Consider the following 15,008-nt stretch of genomic DNA (forward strand, 5'->3'; position numbering starts at 1 on the left):
GCGGTTTTTTAAGCCCCTTGGCATGCCCTGACCTGATCAAGAGGGAGTCAACTGCTCTCTGGAATGTTCCGGGAGAAAGTGGGAGACTGCTTCCAGAGGAGGCCTGTGGGTGCTGGAGGGCACCAGGGGGGTCACACAGGGAGATGCAGGGCAAGAGACGGGAGGGGCACGAGAGAAGCTGGGGTGCGAGGTGACGGACGCGCGCGGGGGCTGAGGCGGGCGGGTGGAGCTGGCAGCGAGGCAGCGGGGGCGGCTGGTCGGGCGAGAGGATCCCTCCCCGGGCGGCGGCGGCGACCCGACCGCGAGGGCTACTGCGCCCGGGCTGTCAAGCGAGCGCGGGGGGCGGGCGGGAGGAAGGGGTGGAGGTGCGAGGGGAGGAGGGCTGGCACCGGAGCGCCGCGGTGTCGGTGCAATAAAAATGCATCCCATGGAACTGCCCATGGAGAAGGACGGGACCGAGACCCAACAGCAAGAGGACGTGGTAAAAGCGGAGGAGGACGCCCAGGAGGCGGTGGCGGCGGCGGCGGCGGCGGCCGGGAAGTGAAAGGTCTCGCAAAGTTCAGCGGCTGCTGCGGGCGCCGAGCCCCGGGCTAGCGGCGGAGGAGCCCGCAGGACCGCTCCGCGGGGCAGCGTGGCCAGGCGGGCTATGGTGCCGGGGCTCCCGCCGCCCCCGAGGTGCCCGCGCCCCTCCAGGCCGGTGCGCGAGGGTCACCCCACCGCCCGGCGCGGCCCCAGCCCGCAGCTCCCCGCCCCCGGCGCCCACTGACCGAGCCTGGCGCCCTAGGAGGAGGAAGAAATAAAGAGCCCGGTTCCTCCCGAGGACTGCTGGCGCTTCATCCCGCGGCCGCGAGGGCTCGACTCCCTCCCGCACCCGCCCGGCCCGGGTCCTCCCGGCTCCTCCCGGCCATGGGGAGCTGCGCGCGGCTGCTGCTGCTCTGGGGCTGCTCCGCGGTGGCCGCAGGTGGGTGGTGACGCTGCCGGGCCCCCAACCTCCTTCCTTCGCCCCTTGTGTGCCCCACCTCGGAACTCGGGGGTGCAGGCGAGTGCAGGTTGAGAGCGCAGAGCTCAGCTCCCAAGGATGAAATGAGTGGCCATGTTCCGCCTCCTTTCCCCGGGTCTCAGCAGTTTAAAATACTACTGATTTTTTTTTTTTTTTTTTTTTTTGCAACGGCGATACACATGCCTTTGGATAACCCGATATCCTGGGTGCGCCCTGCCGGAAACAGTGCGACCTTGGTTTTTTTCTCGGTTTGGACTTGTAAAAAACTGCCTTTCCATTTTGTGAGGGAACAAAGGACCAAGCTCGCCATCCCCCGGCACTTCATGGCCTGAGGAATGATGGGGAGGGGTGGCCCGGCGACCCTGGGCGCGCGTGGGCCGGGGCCGCTCTCTTGTTGAGAGCGATCGCCGTTGTCCCCGACCTCATGCTGGGTACTAGGGAGCCAGGTAGGGACACCTGGGGCGGGGTGAGTGGCCTCTCCCTGGGCAGTGGCTAGAACTCAGTGAGACCCCGGGCTGGGACGATAGGTAGTGATCGCCCAGGGTTGCACGGAGCGGGCCTGCCGCCCTTGGGGAATTGGTACCCTGGCCGAGGCTCCGCGGGAGGTCGGAGGCGGGTCTGCTTCCTGTCTCGGTAACTGGACGACCGGTAGAGGCGTCGTCAGATGCGCTCTCCCTCCCACTCCCATCCCGGCTGCCTTGGGTTGCCCTTGGCCACCCGTTCCTAGCTTGCCGTTTCTAAATTTGGGAACCCCTTTTGCTCCTCTCCCTCCTCTTGCAGGTCACCTGGTTTCCGGCTAGGCGTAAGTGCGGTTCACGGTGTAAGGGGGAAAGAAAGTGAGGGACTCTTTGGCCACTTGGTCTCTCAAACGCATCTCGCTTGCTCCAGAAAGGGGAGTGTGGGCTGGAGGGACGGACTGGTGGAGAGAGAGCATTGGCACACTTCTCCCTTCCCTTCGGTTTCATCCACTCAGCCCCCAGAGACGCTAGCATGAAGTAAAAGCCAGGCTTTAGAGTCTGCATCCCATACGCGTCGGACTCTTAGGAGCATCCTTGCTATACTTGGATGGTCACTTCTTTAGGGATCTCTAAGTATTGTGTCCACCGATTATTTATCTGGCTCCAGTCTTTTCTGGATTTCTTCCTAGTTTGGGGTGGGGACATCTAAAATTATTCAGTACTTTTCCCAAGGAGCCTTTAAATTCTAAGCTTTTACTTTAATTCTTGCTACTTATGCACCCCTGCATGCTGTTATGCATGCTCCCCCAGCCACAAGGTGAACTTTAATAAACCTTTTCTTTTTCAAACCGTGTTATGGCAAAAACATGCAAGCAATCAAGAGGTTGTAAATAAATATCACAAGGCAAGTGTTTCAAGTCAAAAACACTTGTACGGGCAGTATATGATTTTCCCTGAAATGCTTTACAGGTGAGTCATAGCACACTGTGTGTTTGGGTGATCCTGGCCACAGGCAACTGTTGCCCCAGCTAATCAGAAAAGTGGCAAACAGAGTCCAGGCATAATGCACACTTGAATTTGACATTTAAAAAATATGCCTAAGGAAGCCCTTTCTTATGGTTGCAAAGAACCATAAGGCTCGTGAGGCTCGTGATCGTCAGTTGAGTGTGTGAAATGTCTCTCTTTTGGTCTAAGCTGTCATTTGGCTTCTCCAACAGTATAGTGATAACAATTCAGAGATGCTCCCTCTTAAGAAGCAGAAACGTTCAATTAGCCGGAATTTGCGGTTTGACTTCTTTTTCCTTTTTTTTCCCTCTCTGTTTTAACTTTTAAAATAGATAATTTTGCTTCAGGTATTCATAATTAAAATGACAAGCCCAAATTAAGGATTATATTATGTAGTCAGGATGTTAGTAGGTGTATAATGTTTATCATTTTAAGTAATTTTGAAACATTAAAGTCTGTTGGACCTTTGTTTGGGTGGAAGCGCATGTTTCTTTAGGAAGGTGTTTTAGTTCACAGATTATGTTTAAAGGTCCTGTTAGTGGCTGCCAGACTGTAAACATTCTCCTGTTAAGCAAACAGGTAACTACTGTAGAACCTGTCACAGGTAGAAGCACTCAAGAGGCAGAGAGTGTGTCAAATAAGCTCTTCTGTCATTTGGCAGTTTAGAGGGTTTTTTCTTACTTACATTTACTTAATATTAAAAATAGATATTGCACATCTTGGCTCCAGTGGTCTCTAGCTTTGTATCCCTAAATGAGATCCCATTGTATACCAATACCTCATATTGATTTTCTTAGGGAATTGGTCCTTTCATGTTTTCGTCTTAAAAATATAGTAGAATTCTACATTTCCTCCTTAATGCATTCTCATAAACATGTTAGATAATGCTAAAGACTCAAATTATATTTGAAAGACTAAATTGAGTGATCTTAAAAACATTGTTGGTTTTGGGGTATTATTTATGTCATGACTTCAAAAGCAAATGAGTGTATTTCAAAAATAGAGACTGTTAGAAAGCAGTCCCATTATCTTTACCCAATGTTCCCACTTTCCTTCCTCTTGCCCTTTACCCAAAGTAACTTTATTTTCTTCTATGGGAATTTTACATGAAACGGGCACGCAGGCACACACTCACACACACACATGCACGTTCACACACTTGCATATGCAAACAGTATAAATGCAGAGCAGTATTCATGCTGAAATTCGGTAGCATTTCCTCTTTACCGAAAGCCTTGGGGCAATATGGGGATAACTCGACTGTTGAAGATGGACTAGGTGGACAAAAGAGGTTTCCAGATGGGTTTGTCTTGAATAACATATGCTCTCCCATCTCTAGGACTGAGTGGAGTGGCTGGACTGAGTTCCCGCTGTGAAAAAGCCTGTAACCCTCGCATGGGAAATTTGGCTTTAGGAAGAAAACTCTGGGCAGACACCACCTGTGGTCAGAACGCCACTGAACTGTACTGCTTCTATAGTGAGAACACTGATCTGACTTGTCAGCAGCCCAAATGTGACAAATGCAGTGCTGCCCAGCCTCACCTGGCTCACCTGCCAGCTGCCATGGCAGACTCATCCTTCAGGTTTCCTCGCACGTGGTGGCAGTCTGCTGAGGATGTGCACAGAGAAAAGATCCAGTTAGACCTGGAAGCTGAATTCTACTTCACTCATCTGATTATGGTGTTCAAGTCCCCTAGGCCGGCAGCCATGGTGCTGGACCGGTCCCAGGACTTTGGGAAAACATGGAAGCCTTACAAGTACTTTGCAACTAACTGCCCGGCTACATTTGGCCTGGAAGATGATGTTGTCAAGAAGGGAGCTATTTGCACTTCTAGATACTCCAATCCTTTCCCGTGCACTGGAGGAGAGGTAAGGGCCCATGTTTAACTCTACACTGTAAGTAAGGTAGAAAAATGTTACCAGCCCACATTTTTTTTAAAGCATGAAGGTATACTTGTAGCAACATGAGTGAAATTAGAATTTTTCATGAGCTTTATTTGTCATAAATTATTTCTCACCCTTAGACATGGATGTGTAGTCATTTTTAAGCAGGTGGCCCACTGGCTAGGTTTAAGTCAGATTTCTAAGATTTTAATATTTTTCATTTTAAGAAATAGGAAATATGCAACATTATCATTTTACCTTAGAGGTTTAAAAGGCTACTGATTCCTTCAGTTAGCAGGACTGATTACTGTGCTTCTGAAGAGGCAAGAGTTACTGAGACAGCCTGTTCCTGGAGCCCATGCTGGTATCTTCCTGAAACTGTTTGCATAAATAGAAAGTAAATAAAAACAAAACCAAGGGAGAAAAAAATATGTTTGTCAGAAGGATACTTTTATATAACAGAGGAGTTTTACTGGTAAGATTGCAAGACTGCATAGCAAACAAATGAAGGTAGTTTCTTTTAAGATGCAGAAACTCTTTTTGGACACACACACACACATCAGTTGCAGCTTAGAGTCTGGGGTCTATCCTGGGCGCAAGACCATCTCAATATCATTCTGCAAAACAGCCTCCTTAGCTACTAGTCCAATTTCTGTATGGAATGTTTACCCTTTGTTTCATATTTCCCCTCTCCTAAGGGGGAAACATGTCTTTTTTAACTTGTACAGATGTACCTAGAAAGCCCTCCCCCACTGAGATATGTGAAAACATGGAATTTAGAGGCAATTGAGAGAAAGCAGATTAAAAGAATAAAATACCTTCAACGTGTAGATCAAGAAATATCAATGCAGAAAAAAAGAGAAGAGAGAGTACAGTATTTCTAATTCTAGTACATGACACAAACACACAGAGTAGATAAGTGGTTCTCAACAAGGAGTGATTTTGTTACCCCCCATCACGAGGGGGACATTTTTGCTGGGGAGAGGGACACTGTTGGCATCTAGTGGATGGAGGCCAGGGATGCCACTAAGCCTCCTACAGTGGGCAAGATAGCATCCCTCCCACTCCTGTTCCCAACAAAGAATTATTAGCTCAGAATGTCAATAAAGTCGAGAAAGCCTGGACCAGGTGTTAAGCATATATCCAGTGCATGTATTACAATGGCTTCAGAGACTAACATAATCATTCTTCTAGCAGTCATTTATATTACTATTCACAGGCTTCCCAGATGATTATATTTAGTAAACATTCATTGAGCCCCTACTATATGTGTCAGGCATTGTACTCAGTGCTGCTAATTCTGTCTTTGGTTTGGGGGACAGGGGTGCTTGCCAGGGACTTGATGGAAGGACTGGTTTGGAAACTTCTCCCTCCTACCACAGACCCATATGGACTTTTGCCATGTTACCCAGCTACTTCTTCTTCTGTGGACACTCCCCAGACCAGGAACAGAGTTGCTGGCACCAGAGCCGAGCAGGATGTGGTACAAGCAGCACACAGACTATTTTCCATTCTTAGTCTTCTTTCCATTCTTCTCTAAAGTTGGCTTAATATTGTAAACCTGCATGCACCCTGTCACGATGGACATTTTTAAAGATACCAGGACAGGAAAGAGACAGATAAGTTAGACTCATTGTTTTCTTCCGTGGAGAACACTTTGTGTTGCAAACAAGTGAATGGCTTGAACTCTCAAATTGCTTTGGAATCGATCCACAGGCTCCTATCAGTTCCCTGCATCTCAGTGCTACTGGGCCATGTGTACCTATGAAGTAGCAAAAATAGAGTTTCAGTAACCAGATGGCAGGCATGCTTGCTTAGCAAATATCATATTGAATGTATTACAATGGCCCAGCAATTACTTAGAGATGACTAAAGGAACATTTATTTAACCTATAGCAGAGCAAAATCTTGTCTTCTTTAAAGCCAGACTACTTATTGTCATTAATGCTGACATCAAATTTCAAGCATAGACTAAAATTTACGTTAGATAGATCTTTCAATGTGCAGTCACCTTTTATATCCAGTTAAAAAAATCTTTTTTTACTGTAGTTGTTATTTCAGCAGACATATCTCAACGGCAAGAAAAACATCAAGGGCCACCTAGTTCTCTCTAGAGCATTATTTGCAAGTGTACATTAAACCGTCATAGAATTTCTTCCCTTCAGAGACAGGTTTGAGAATGAATCTTCCCCTCCTGAGTTAGAGAGTAGAAGAGAGTCTTCCTCGAAGGTAAGGACCAGAGGAAGCCCCCTAGGAAATGATTATTATCTACCTCTCGCATGTTGCTTTGGAATATAAATTAGTGCTGAGCTACAAATTAATTTTTCAGTACAACCCTGTATCCTCAATCACTCTCTTTGAAAACTGAGTGATCAGAAAAATAAGCCAATTAATCTAGCATCAAATAAGTAGTCTCAAATTTCATTTACTCCTTATTTATAATACTATAGACCTGTATCTTCCTCCGTTCTATATAAGACTTCTCAGGCTTTCTCTAGGTATTATCCTACTACTCAGACTAACATAAATATATCCCAGACTTAATTTGTTTCCATTATTCATTCTAAAATATTTCTTTGGGCTTTTAGGGCCCTAGAGAGTCCTGTAGTTTCATGTCTAAGAAATCAGATATGCCCATCTTCAGAGTGGAAGGCACCAGTCATCTGAAAAAGGACTTTAAAAATATAGGCCCGAAAAATCCACCCAGAAGAATACTTTTTAAATCCAAGAATAATTTTTAAATTTAAATACTTTTAAAATCCAAGTCAAATCTACTACACAGAAACTTTCTAAACTGGTCAGCAGTTTCAAAGAATAGGATATGGTTATCCTAAAATGTGTCTCCTTTACAGGAGAGGAGATAGGCTCAGAGGTAGGGTGATTTGCCCAGCGACATACAGTTAGTTAGTTATGTGGCAGCGCTAGGACTAAATCACAAGTCTTCTGACTTTTAGTGTAGTATTTGTTTCATAAAAGCATGTTCTCTCTCCATTACCTCTAAGAATTGCTAGCAAAGAGCTATATCTGCCTTTCTCCTCGCTCACTCTCTCACATTTGCTATTCATTTGGATGTGACATGAAGGTAAAAAAGAATTTGCCAGATGGCTTTCTCCTGAGGAGGAATGTCCTCTGAGATGTCAGTGGTGTTCTGGGAATGAAAGTTTCCATGGCAAAACCAGACTGGGAAACCCTGACTGGGTTTAACAAAATTAGACATTTATAAGTATATAAATATTCTCATTATGTGTCCTCTGTCTCCAAGTGGGAAGTATAGGATGGGACATTCCCAAACTTATTTGCCCATGCAACCCTCTTTTTGCAGAACTCCGATGACTATCTTTCAGAACTCTAGAGATCCTCAGAGCACAACTTGGGAAATGCTGGGGTGGAGGTATTAAGTGCTCCCAAAATCCTGGTAAAAGGCACAGATGGGGAAGGTGTTGTTCAAGGGGTACGAAGTTTCAGTTATGCAAGATGAACAAGTTCTGGAGATCTAATGTACAACAGTATGACTATAGTTAACAATACTTTATTGTGTACTTGAAATTTGCTAGGAGGGTGGATCTGGAGTATTCTCACCACACATACCGAAAAGTGGTGACTATCTGAGGTGATGGAAATGTTAACCTGAAAGTGGTGGTTATTTCACAATATTTATGTATATCAAATCATCAAATTGTACACCTTAAATACATGCAATTCTTAATTTTCAAATATACCTCCATTTTTTTTTTTAAAAAAAGGCACAGGCAGATGTAGTGCTTGGCATTGTACTGGGAATGGGGGTGGGGAAGGGGGAAATAGAGAACAAATAACTAAGTAAAATATACAGTATGCCAGAGTGTGATAGGTAGTAAGGAGAAAATAAAACAGGGTAGGGGATAGGGAATGCTGGCAGGGGAGGGCTTGCTGTTTTTAAAACAGGTTGAAGGATTTGTGTTTGATGGAACAGACGGTGACAAGAACTCTGAGTTCCTGGCAAGTTTTCATGAGTGAACAAAATCTGTACTTAAGGGTCCCATTCTTTCAACCTGTTGATATGGAAAAATGAAGTTGTGTATTAAAATGACAAACATTGGTAAAAATCCCTCTTGCTAGTGTTTCTTAAAATGAGAGCATTTGAAAAGGAACCTGAATGTCATTGATGGAAAAGCACATGACTGATGAGTAATCTGAAGCCTGAAGAGAGTTAAGTGACTTGTCTACAATTACTCAACTGAAATTCGTATTTCCTGACTTCTAGCCCAGTGCTGTTTCCATTATACTAGTTTGAAATTCCTTTGTACCAAGCTGTGCAGTGTGAAAGATACAAAAACGATATACATCCCTTTCCTTCGTAATCCTTACAGTCCAGTGGGTAAGAGATTAAATGTGATAATTTATGGACTGATTGATTAAATAATATGAGGTAGTGCATGATTAATTCCCCAAGTATGTTGTGAAAATAATGTGCTTTGCAAGATCTGAGTATCTGTTTGTCTCTTTAGGCCATTGAAAAGGATTATATTTCAATACCTTGTGATAAAGTCAGTATGGCACAAATGTGCAGAAAATGATAAATTTATCAGGTTTTTACAGGTATTTATATGTATAATGTCCTAGACAATATTTAGGATTTTTAAACTGAAAAGATAAAACAAAGTAATACATGAGTAGAAATGCTTTCTAAACACTACTCTTTGGTTAGCTACTTGTTTTCTTCAATCATTGGAATGTGCTCATGCCTATTTTTTCAGCAGCATCAGTCATGAGTCATAGTGGCAGCTCTTATCTACTGAAGCTTTCCCATCTGCCAGGCACTCTGTAGAGTCCTCTGCATCCCTTATTTTCACAAGAACCCTGTTAGTTGGGTACAAGTATTGACCCCATTTTACAGACAAAGTACCTGAGACTTAGTGAGTCAGAGTAACTTGGTCAGAGTAAGTAAGTAATGAGCTAAGCTGTGCCAGAGCTGGGATGATTAGCTTGCTTTAAAATTATTTATATGATTAGGTTTTATTATAACTCCAAAATTAAAAACAAAACAAAACTAAAACTACATTGCTCTGGTAATTATGAAACTGTAAAACTTACAGTTTAATTGGTAATTTGTAATATGGGTTTGTGAACTTTGCATAATAAAGTTAATTTTTTTTACATTAGATAGAAAAATAACAAGTAAAGATTCTTTGCACTTAATGTTACCCAAGATCATTCAAAATAAACTATATGGGAATGAGTATTACAATTCTTCAGTACCATTTAGCATACTTTTTATTTGATTGATTTGTGTGTTGGGTGGAAGGGGAATACTTTTTATCTAGTTGGTAACCGCTTTAAGTAATTCTTCTAAGTTATTAATGTTATGCTTTGAAGCATATTCTCAGCTACAATTTTGTTGAACTTTTTTGAAAATAAAATGTTGTCTATATTTGTTTAGAGTGTTTCAATTATCCACACCCTGGGGCTACTCCCTTCCTGTAGGGGTGAGGCTAGAGACTTACAACAGCACATTTTAAAAAATGGCTTTAGTTTAAGGAAAACCCACAGGATGGTTATCAAATAAAATTATTCAAAAGAGCTACATTAAAAATTCGAACAAACCCAGAAATTAAATCAATAAACTCTGACTTATTGATTTCAATGGGTGAATACCCCCCCACCAAATACCTTCTTTCTAGCTATTAAAAAAATCTGTTTAGCATCTGCTTGCTTCGTATTTGTTCTACTTGATGGTTTAACTTTGCCAGTATTTGGTTGTAATTTTCTGGAAACTTTGAGAGATCAGATTGCAAAGTGCTGAGTTAGTAACTGATGATTCATATTGAAAAATTAAGGCCAATGAGGAACAGACACCTGGAGGTCAGGTATATCTGGGCATACAAGGTAACTTCCTACCAAGGAGCGGAGAACACAAACCAGGATGGGAGTATTAGAGGTTGGGGGCTCTGGAAGATGAGGAAAATGAATCATGCCAGAGAATATGGAAGTTGTTGCTTCTGATCAGTAATCAGAATTGTCTGAAAAGTCACTGAACGCAATCTCTCTCTGGTCTGCACTCCCATGCACTCTGGTCAGTCACATGTAACTATAACATCATGTCCCCCATCTCTTCTATTCCTACAGTGGTCACTTCGTGAGGAACTTTGTCTCCTCTCTCCTTGTATTCACTCTGTGGCTCCCAGGCCCCCAACCTCTGAACCTAGCACAGATCCCCACAAGGCATGAATGTCCAGAGTACATTTGGAGAATACTTCAGGACAGTGAGGGGGCTGGTGCTGAATTGAATTATATGAAAATAACTGTAAAATGATAATACTGTTTACTAATTGTGTTGGATGTTACACAACTCCTAAGTATCCTTTCAAACTAGTCATGATTCGTTGATTCTTCTTACAAATATTTATATAGTGTCTCCTATGTGCCAGCTATTTTAGGAGTTGCGGACACACAGCAAAAAGTCAAAAACTGCCGCCCCTGAGATTACATTCAAAATGGAAGGTGCTAAACAAGTTAAGTAAGTAAAATATATGGAATGTTAGATAGTATCAATAATCAGTGTAAATTAAGAAAGAAAAAAAAAAAGCAGGGAAGGGGGCTAGGAAGTAGGAAGGGGGTTTTAAATGTTTAGACAGAGCTCCCAGGGAAAGCCTCACTGTGACTTTTAAATTAGGACCTGAAGGGAAGCAGAAATGAGTCATGGGCATGTCTAGGGGAAGAGCAAAGGCCCTGAGGAAGTCTGCCTCCTACTGATAGGACTGTGAAGATGCTGGTGCTGAAGCAGAGGGGTTGAGGTGTAGTATAACAGGTGAGGTCAGAGGTCAGAGGGATAACGGGGAGGTGTGGGAGATTATGTGGAGCCTGATAAATAGGTGCCCAGGATGGCCCAAATTTACACCTAGATCACTTAAATCCTGTTCATTATTTGTAGCATCCCCTTTCACTCTCAAAGAGATCCCAGTTTGGACAATAAGTTATTATAGTCATTGAGTTTTACTCTGAATGATACTGGAAACCAGTGGAGTCTTGAGCAGAGGGGCAATATGATCAATTTATTTTTAATAGGATTTCTCTGGTTTGTGTGTTAAGGAAAGACCAAAGGGGGAAGCAGGGAGACCAGCTAGAACGCTGTTGCAGTAATTCAGGCTAGATCTGATGGTGCCTGGACAGAAGGTAGCAGTGGAAATGGTAAAAAGCTGTTGAGTTCTGGATCGGTTTTATGGATAAAAGCCAACAGCATTTGCTGACAGGCTGGATGCAGGGTATGAGAGAAAGAGAGAAGTAAGCATGTTTTTAGCCTGAGCACCTGGAAGAATGGGATAGCCAATTACTGAGATGAAGAAGACTCTAGAGGGGACAGATTTGGAGAGGAATACCAGGAGCTTATATGCGGACACGTTAGGTATGAGTTGCCTGTGAGACATCCAAGTGGAAATACCGAGTAGGCAGTTGGATCTGTGAGTTTAAAGTTCAGAGGAGGGTCCTGGACTAAATATATAAACTTGGGAGTCATCAGTGCAGAGATGATGTTTAAAGCCACGAAACTGGATGAGATCATCAAGGGAGTGGGTGTGGATAGAAAAGAGGAAAGTCCAAGAACTGAGCCCAGGAGAGGATCAAAGTTAGTCCACTGACGCTGCCATTACCATAAACGCTTGGAACTGCCCAGGCTTATACAAGAACCAGTCTTACCAATCTGCGGGTTGGTAATTAAATGGTTGTTTAATTAAGCAACAACATGAATTCGAATAACATTGACTTGCTACAGTCGAAACAGAGGGTACAAATCTAAAATGAAAAGTCAGAGGGAAGGCCTGAGAACTGCAACTTTAGGTTTTCAAAAGATGAATCGAAACAAATAAGGAGAAGGGAAAGCACTGAGCAGGTAATGAATGATGATAGAAAAGGGAGAGGGAACAGTATTGAAGGAGAATGATAACCCTTGAAAATATCATGCTGAAAGAGAAATGTTGATTTTAGGTGCTTTCAGATTTTAAGGGCCTCACATTCCATTTTATCTTGACTCATCCAACTTTTAATCTTTTTTTGACCCACAATTCCAGCTATAGGAGCAATTTTTTGGAATGACTTTTTTTTAAAGGCATTTTTTAAATGCCCCTGAGCTATTACAGTATTGGAAATGAAATTAAAATATAGCATTGTACACATTTTTTCTGCTTAGTGGGTTGTGAAATTTAATTTGCAAAATGTGATGGAGAACATCTACCTAAGGCAAGGGTGCTGTGCAGTTAATCCCATTTATGTAGAAGTATTTACATTTTCACAATCTTGAAAAATATTAATGTTTTTATTAATGCTTATGTATTAATGTTTAGTTGTTCTATTAAGGAGGAGAAGAGAAAAGCATCATTTAGAGATCACAGTATAATGTGCCAGTTTCTATTATGTTGGGCATTTTGTATACATCTCACTTTATCTCTAAGAAACAAGCTCTTTTCCTGGATAGTTTGTCTTGTTAACAAACAAACAAAAACACAACACCAACCCTCTTTCTATGTCCTATTTCACTTGTCTTCCTAACTTTCCTGTCACTGACAGGAGCAGAAGTCTTTCAAGGCATCAGCTATGTTTGCCGATGTTACTTTACACTTCATAATCACAGTTCCTAAAACAAAACAAAAAAAGTATGAAAAACATTCAAATGCCTTCTGCGTGACATCATTTGTGCTAACACTCTGTCTTTCGGCAGCTACTGAAAAAGGTTTCAGTGTTTTCAAATTAAATCAAAGAGAGAAAATGTAATCACTCCCTTATACTGTTTAATCTCCATTAAGAATTTGTGTTTCTTTTTATTTCAGCCAACCTGACCTTGCTGAGGTCTTTGAGGCTTTCCATCAGTTCCTTTTGTAATTGATGCCTACATTTTTCTCATATTCTGTGTCCCAATGAATAACCCTCTGACTCCACTCCCACCTCCAAATAAAAAGCAAAAGTAAATGGAGGCCACATCAACCACTTCTCTGTCAGAAGAACTAGGCACCTCACTCTCCAACAACCCATGTTCACCATCCCAACACACCCAAAGGGGTAGGACACTACACTCAGCCTGTTGTAACAATAGCTCTCTCTCTGATGATTACCAAAGTTCAGAAGAACATAGGCCCACTGGGGAATCCTTTCTGGGGCAGGGGACGTAGTGAAGAGGTATAGTTTGCAACAACAGAAAGGTAATCGTCAACTCCTGCCCACACGCTCTATCAATCCTGTTTGTTACTTTTGGCCATTTTTCTTTCTAATTTTTATTTCTTCTCTTTAACAATTTAGTTATGTCACATTAGACCACTTCTTTTATCTCTTCTTTAGCCCCCAAATATCTATTTGTCTGCAAAAATGGACATGGTACCTAGCCTGCTCCCATGATTTTCTCTCTGGAATCTTCTGTCAGTTCTCTCAACTCCATTGCCCCCTTGTCTGTCCATCACATCCCCATTCTAGATCAATTCTACTGTTCACCTTCTCGCTCCTTCAGCTAAATAGCTGAACTCTAATGGGAAAAATAATAGCACAATTGTGCTGAGAGATACCTCTACAGATTTGTTTTCCAGCCTGAATTTGGCCCTCAAACTTCCCTGGAAATCCTTTTTCCATCAGCTCCCTTTCATTCCGGCAATGACTCTTTCAAAGTGTCTTCTCCTCTCCCTAAAACCCCTTCTCACACCCATTGCTTGCTCTCAGCCAAAGAGTTTGCCTCTTACCTCACTGAGAAAATAAAAACCTAAACAAATAGCATCACTGTCTAACCCAGAAAGACCCATCAAGGCGAAAACTGAGATTCATTCTCGATTCTTTTCTCTCCTTCACCCAGCCTCAGTCAGTCCCCAGGGCCTGTCCCATTCTGCTACTGCAGTGTCTGTTGAGTACGTATGCTTCTCTCCATCCCCACAGCTACAAATGGTGGTGCAAATCATTTCTATGTATTATTGCAATGTTCTCCTGAAGGTTCTCTCTACTCTGTCTTGCTTGCTTCCCAATCTATTCTCTATACCACACTCTGAAGGATCTTTATGAAATCTAAAATGTCACTTCTCTGCTTAAAACCCTTCACTGACTCTCCAGTTTCCTCATAACGTAGTCCACGTTGTTTAATGGGGCACGCTAGGTCCTTTCTAATACCTGCTGCCTCAGCCGCTTCACTGCCGCTTATACCCCAGCCTCCAGCTCTATCTATTGAACCATCATATTACCCCAAGGTGCCATGCTCTTTCTTATCCTCTGACCCTTGCACACATGCTTTCTTTTCCTGAGATGCTCCTCTCCCCAAGTCCTACCTCTCATCCACTTAGCTAAGTTGTCACTCAGATATTTTTGGATGGATGGATGAAAGGATAGATAATTGCTATTGACCCTTAAGGACTTTCCTTAAAACTTCACCTCTTTCCAAAATCCTGGGTTAGGTGCACTATGTATGTGCCTTACACCTGTGCACCCTTATCACACGCTCACCTCTGTCATGGCGTTTATCACATTGTTCTGTGAGCTCCTTAAGGCAGTCCAGACCACACTTCGAGAAACACTAGACTTGCATCTAACATGTTGCCTGCTAAATAGCTGTTTATCAAATATATGAACTCTGAGGCATTATTATTGTTAAGATTATCTATAATAACTATTTGTTACCTTTTGTTGTTCATCTCTATGGCAGAGCACCTGGTCTGCAGGCA

General features: G+C 42.9%; 1 protein-coding gene across 3 annotated transcripts in view; it reads left to right on the forward strand.

The window, feature by feature from the left end:
- Positions 1-495: 495 nt before the first annotated feature.
- The window catches only part of NTN4 (netrin 4), a 107,316-nt gene continuing 92,803 nt past the window's right edge, over positions 496-15,008 (forward strand). For 2 of the 3 annotated variants that reach the window (XM_065886936.1, XM_065886938.1), the window contains exons 1-2: positions 907-961; positions 3,803-4,332. In XM_065886936.1, coding sequence (XP_065743008.1) covers positions 907-961; positions 3,803-4,332 — 585 coding nt within the window. Of the gene's footprint in view, positions 962-3,802; positions 4,333-15,008 lie in introns of all 3 variants that reach the window. The other variant, XM_065886937.1, reaches the window with a different exon arrangement.

Source organism: Phocoena phocoena, chromosome 11 (genome assembly GCF_963924675.1).
Source record: "Phocoena phocoena chromosome 11, mPhoPho1.1, whole genome shotgun sequence".
NCBI lineage: Eukaryota > Metazoa > Chordata > Mammalia > Artiodactyla > Phocoenidae > Phocoena > Phocoena phocoena.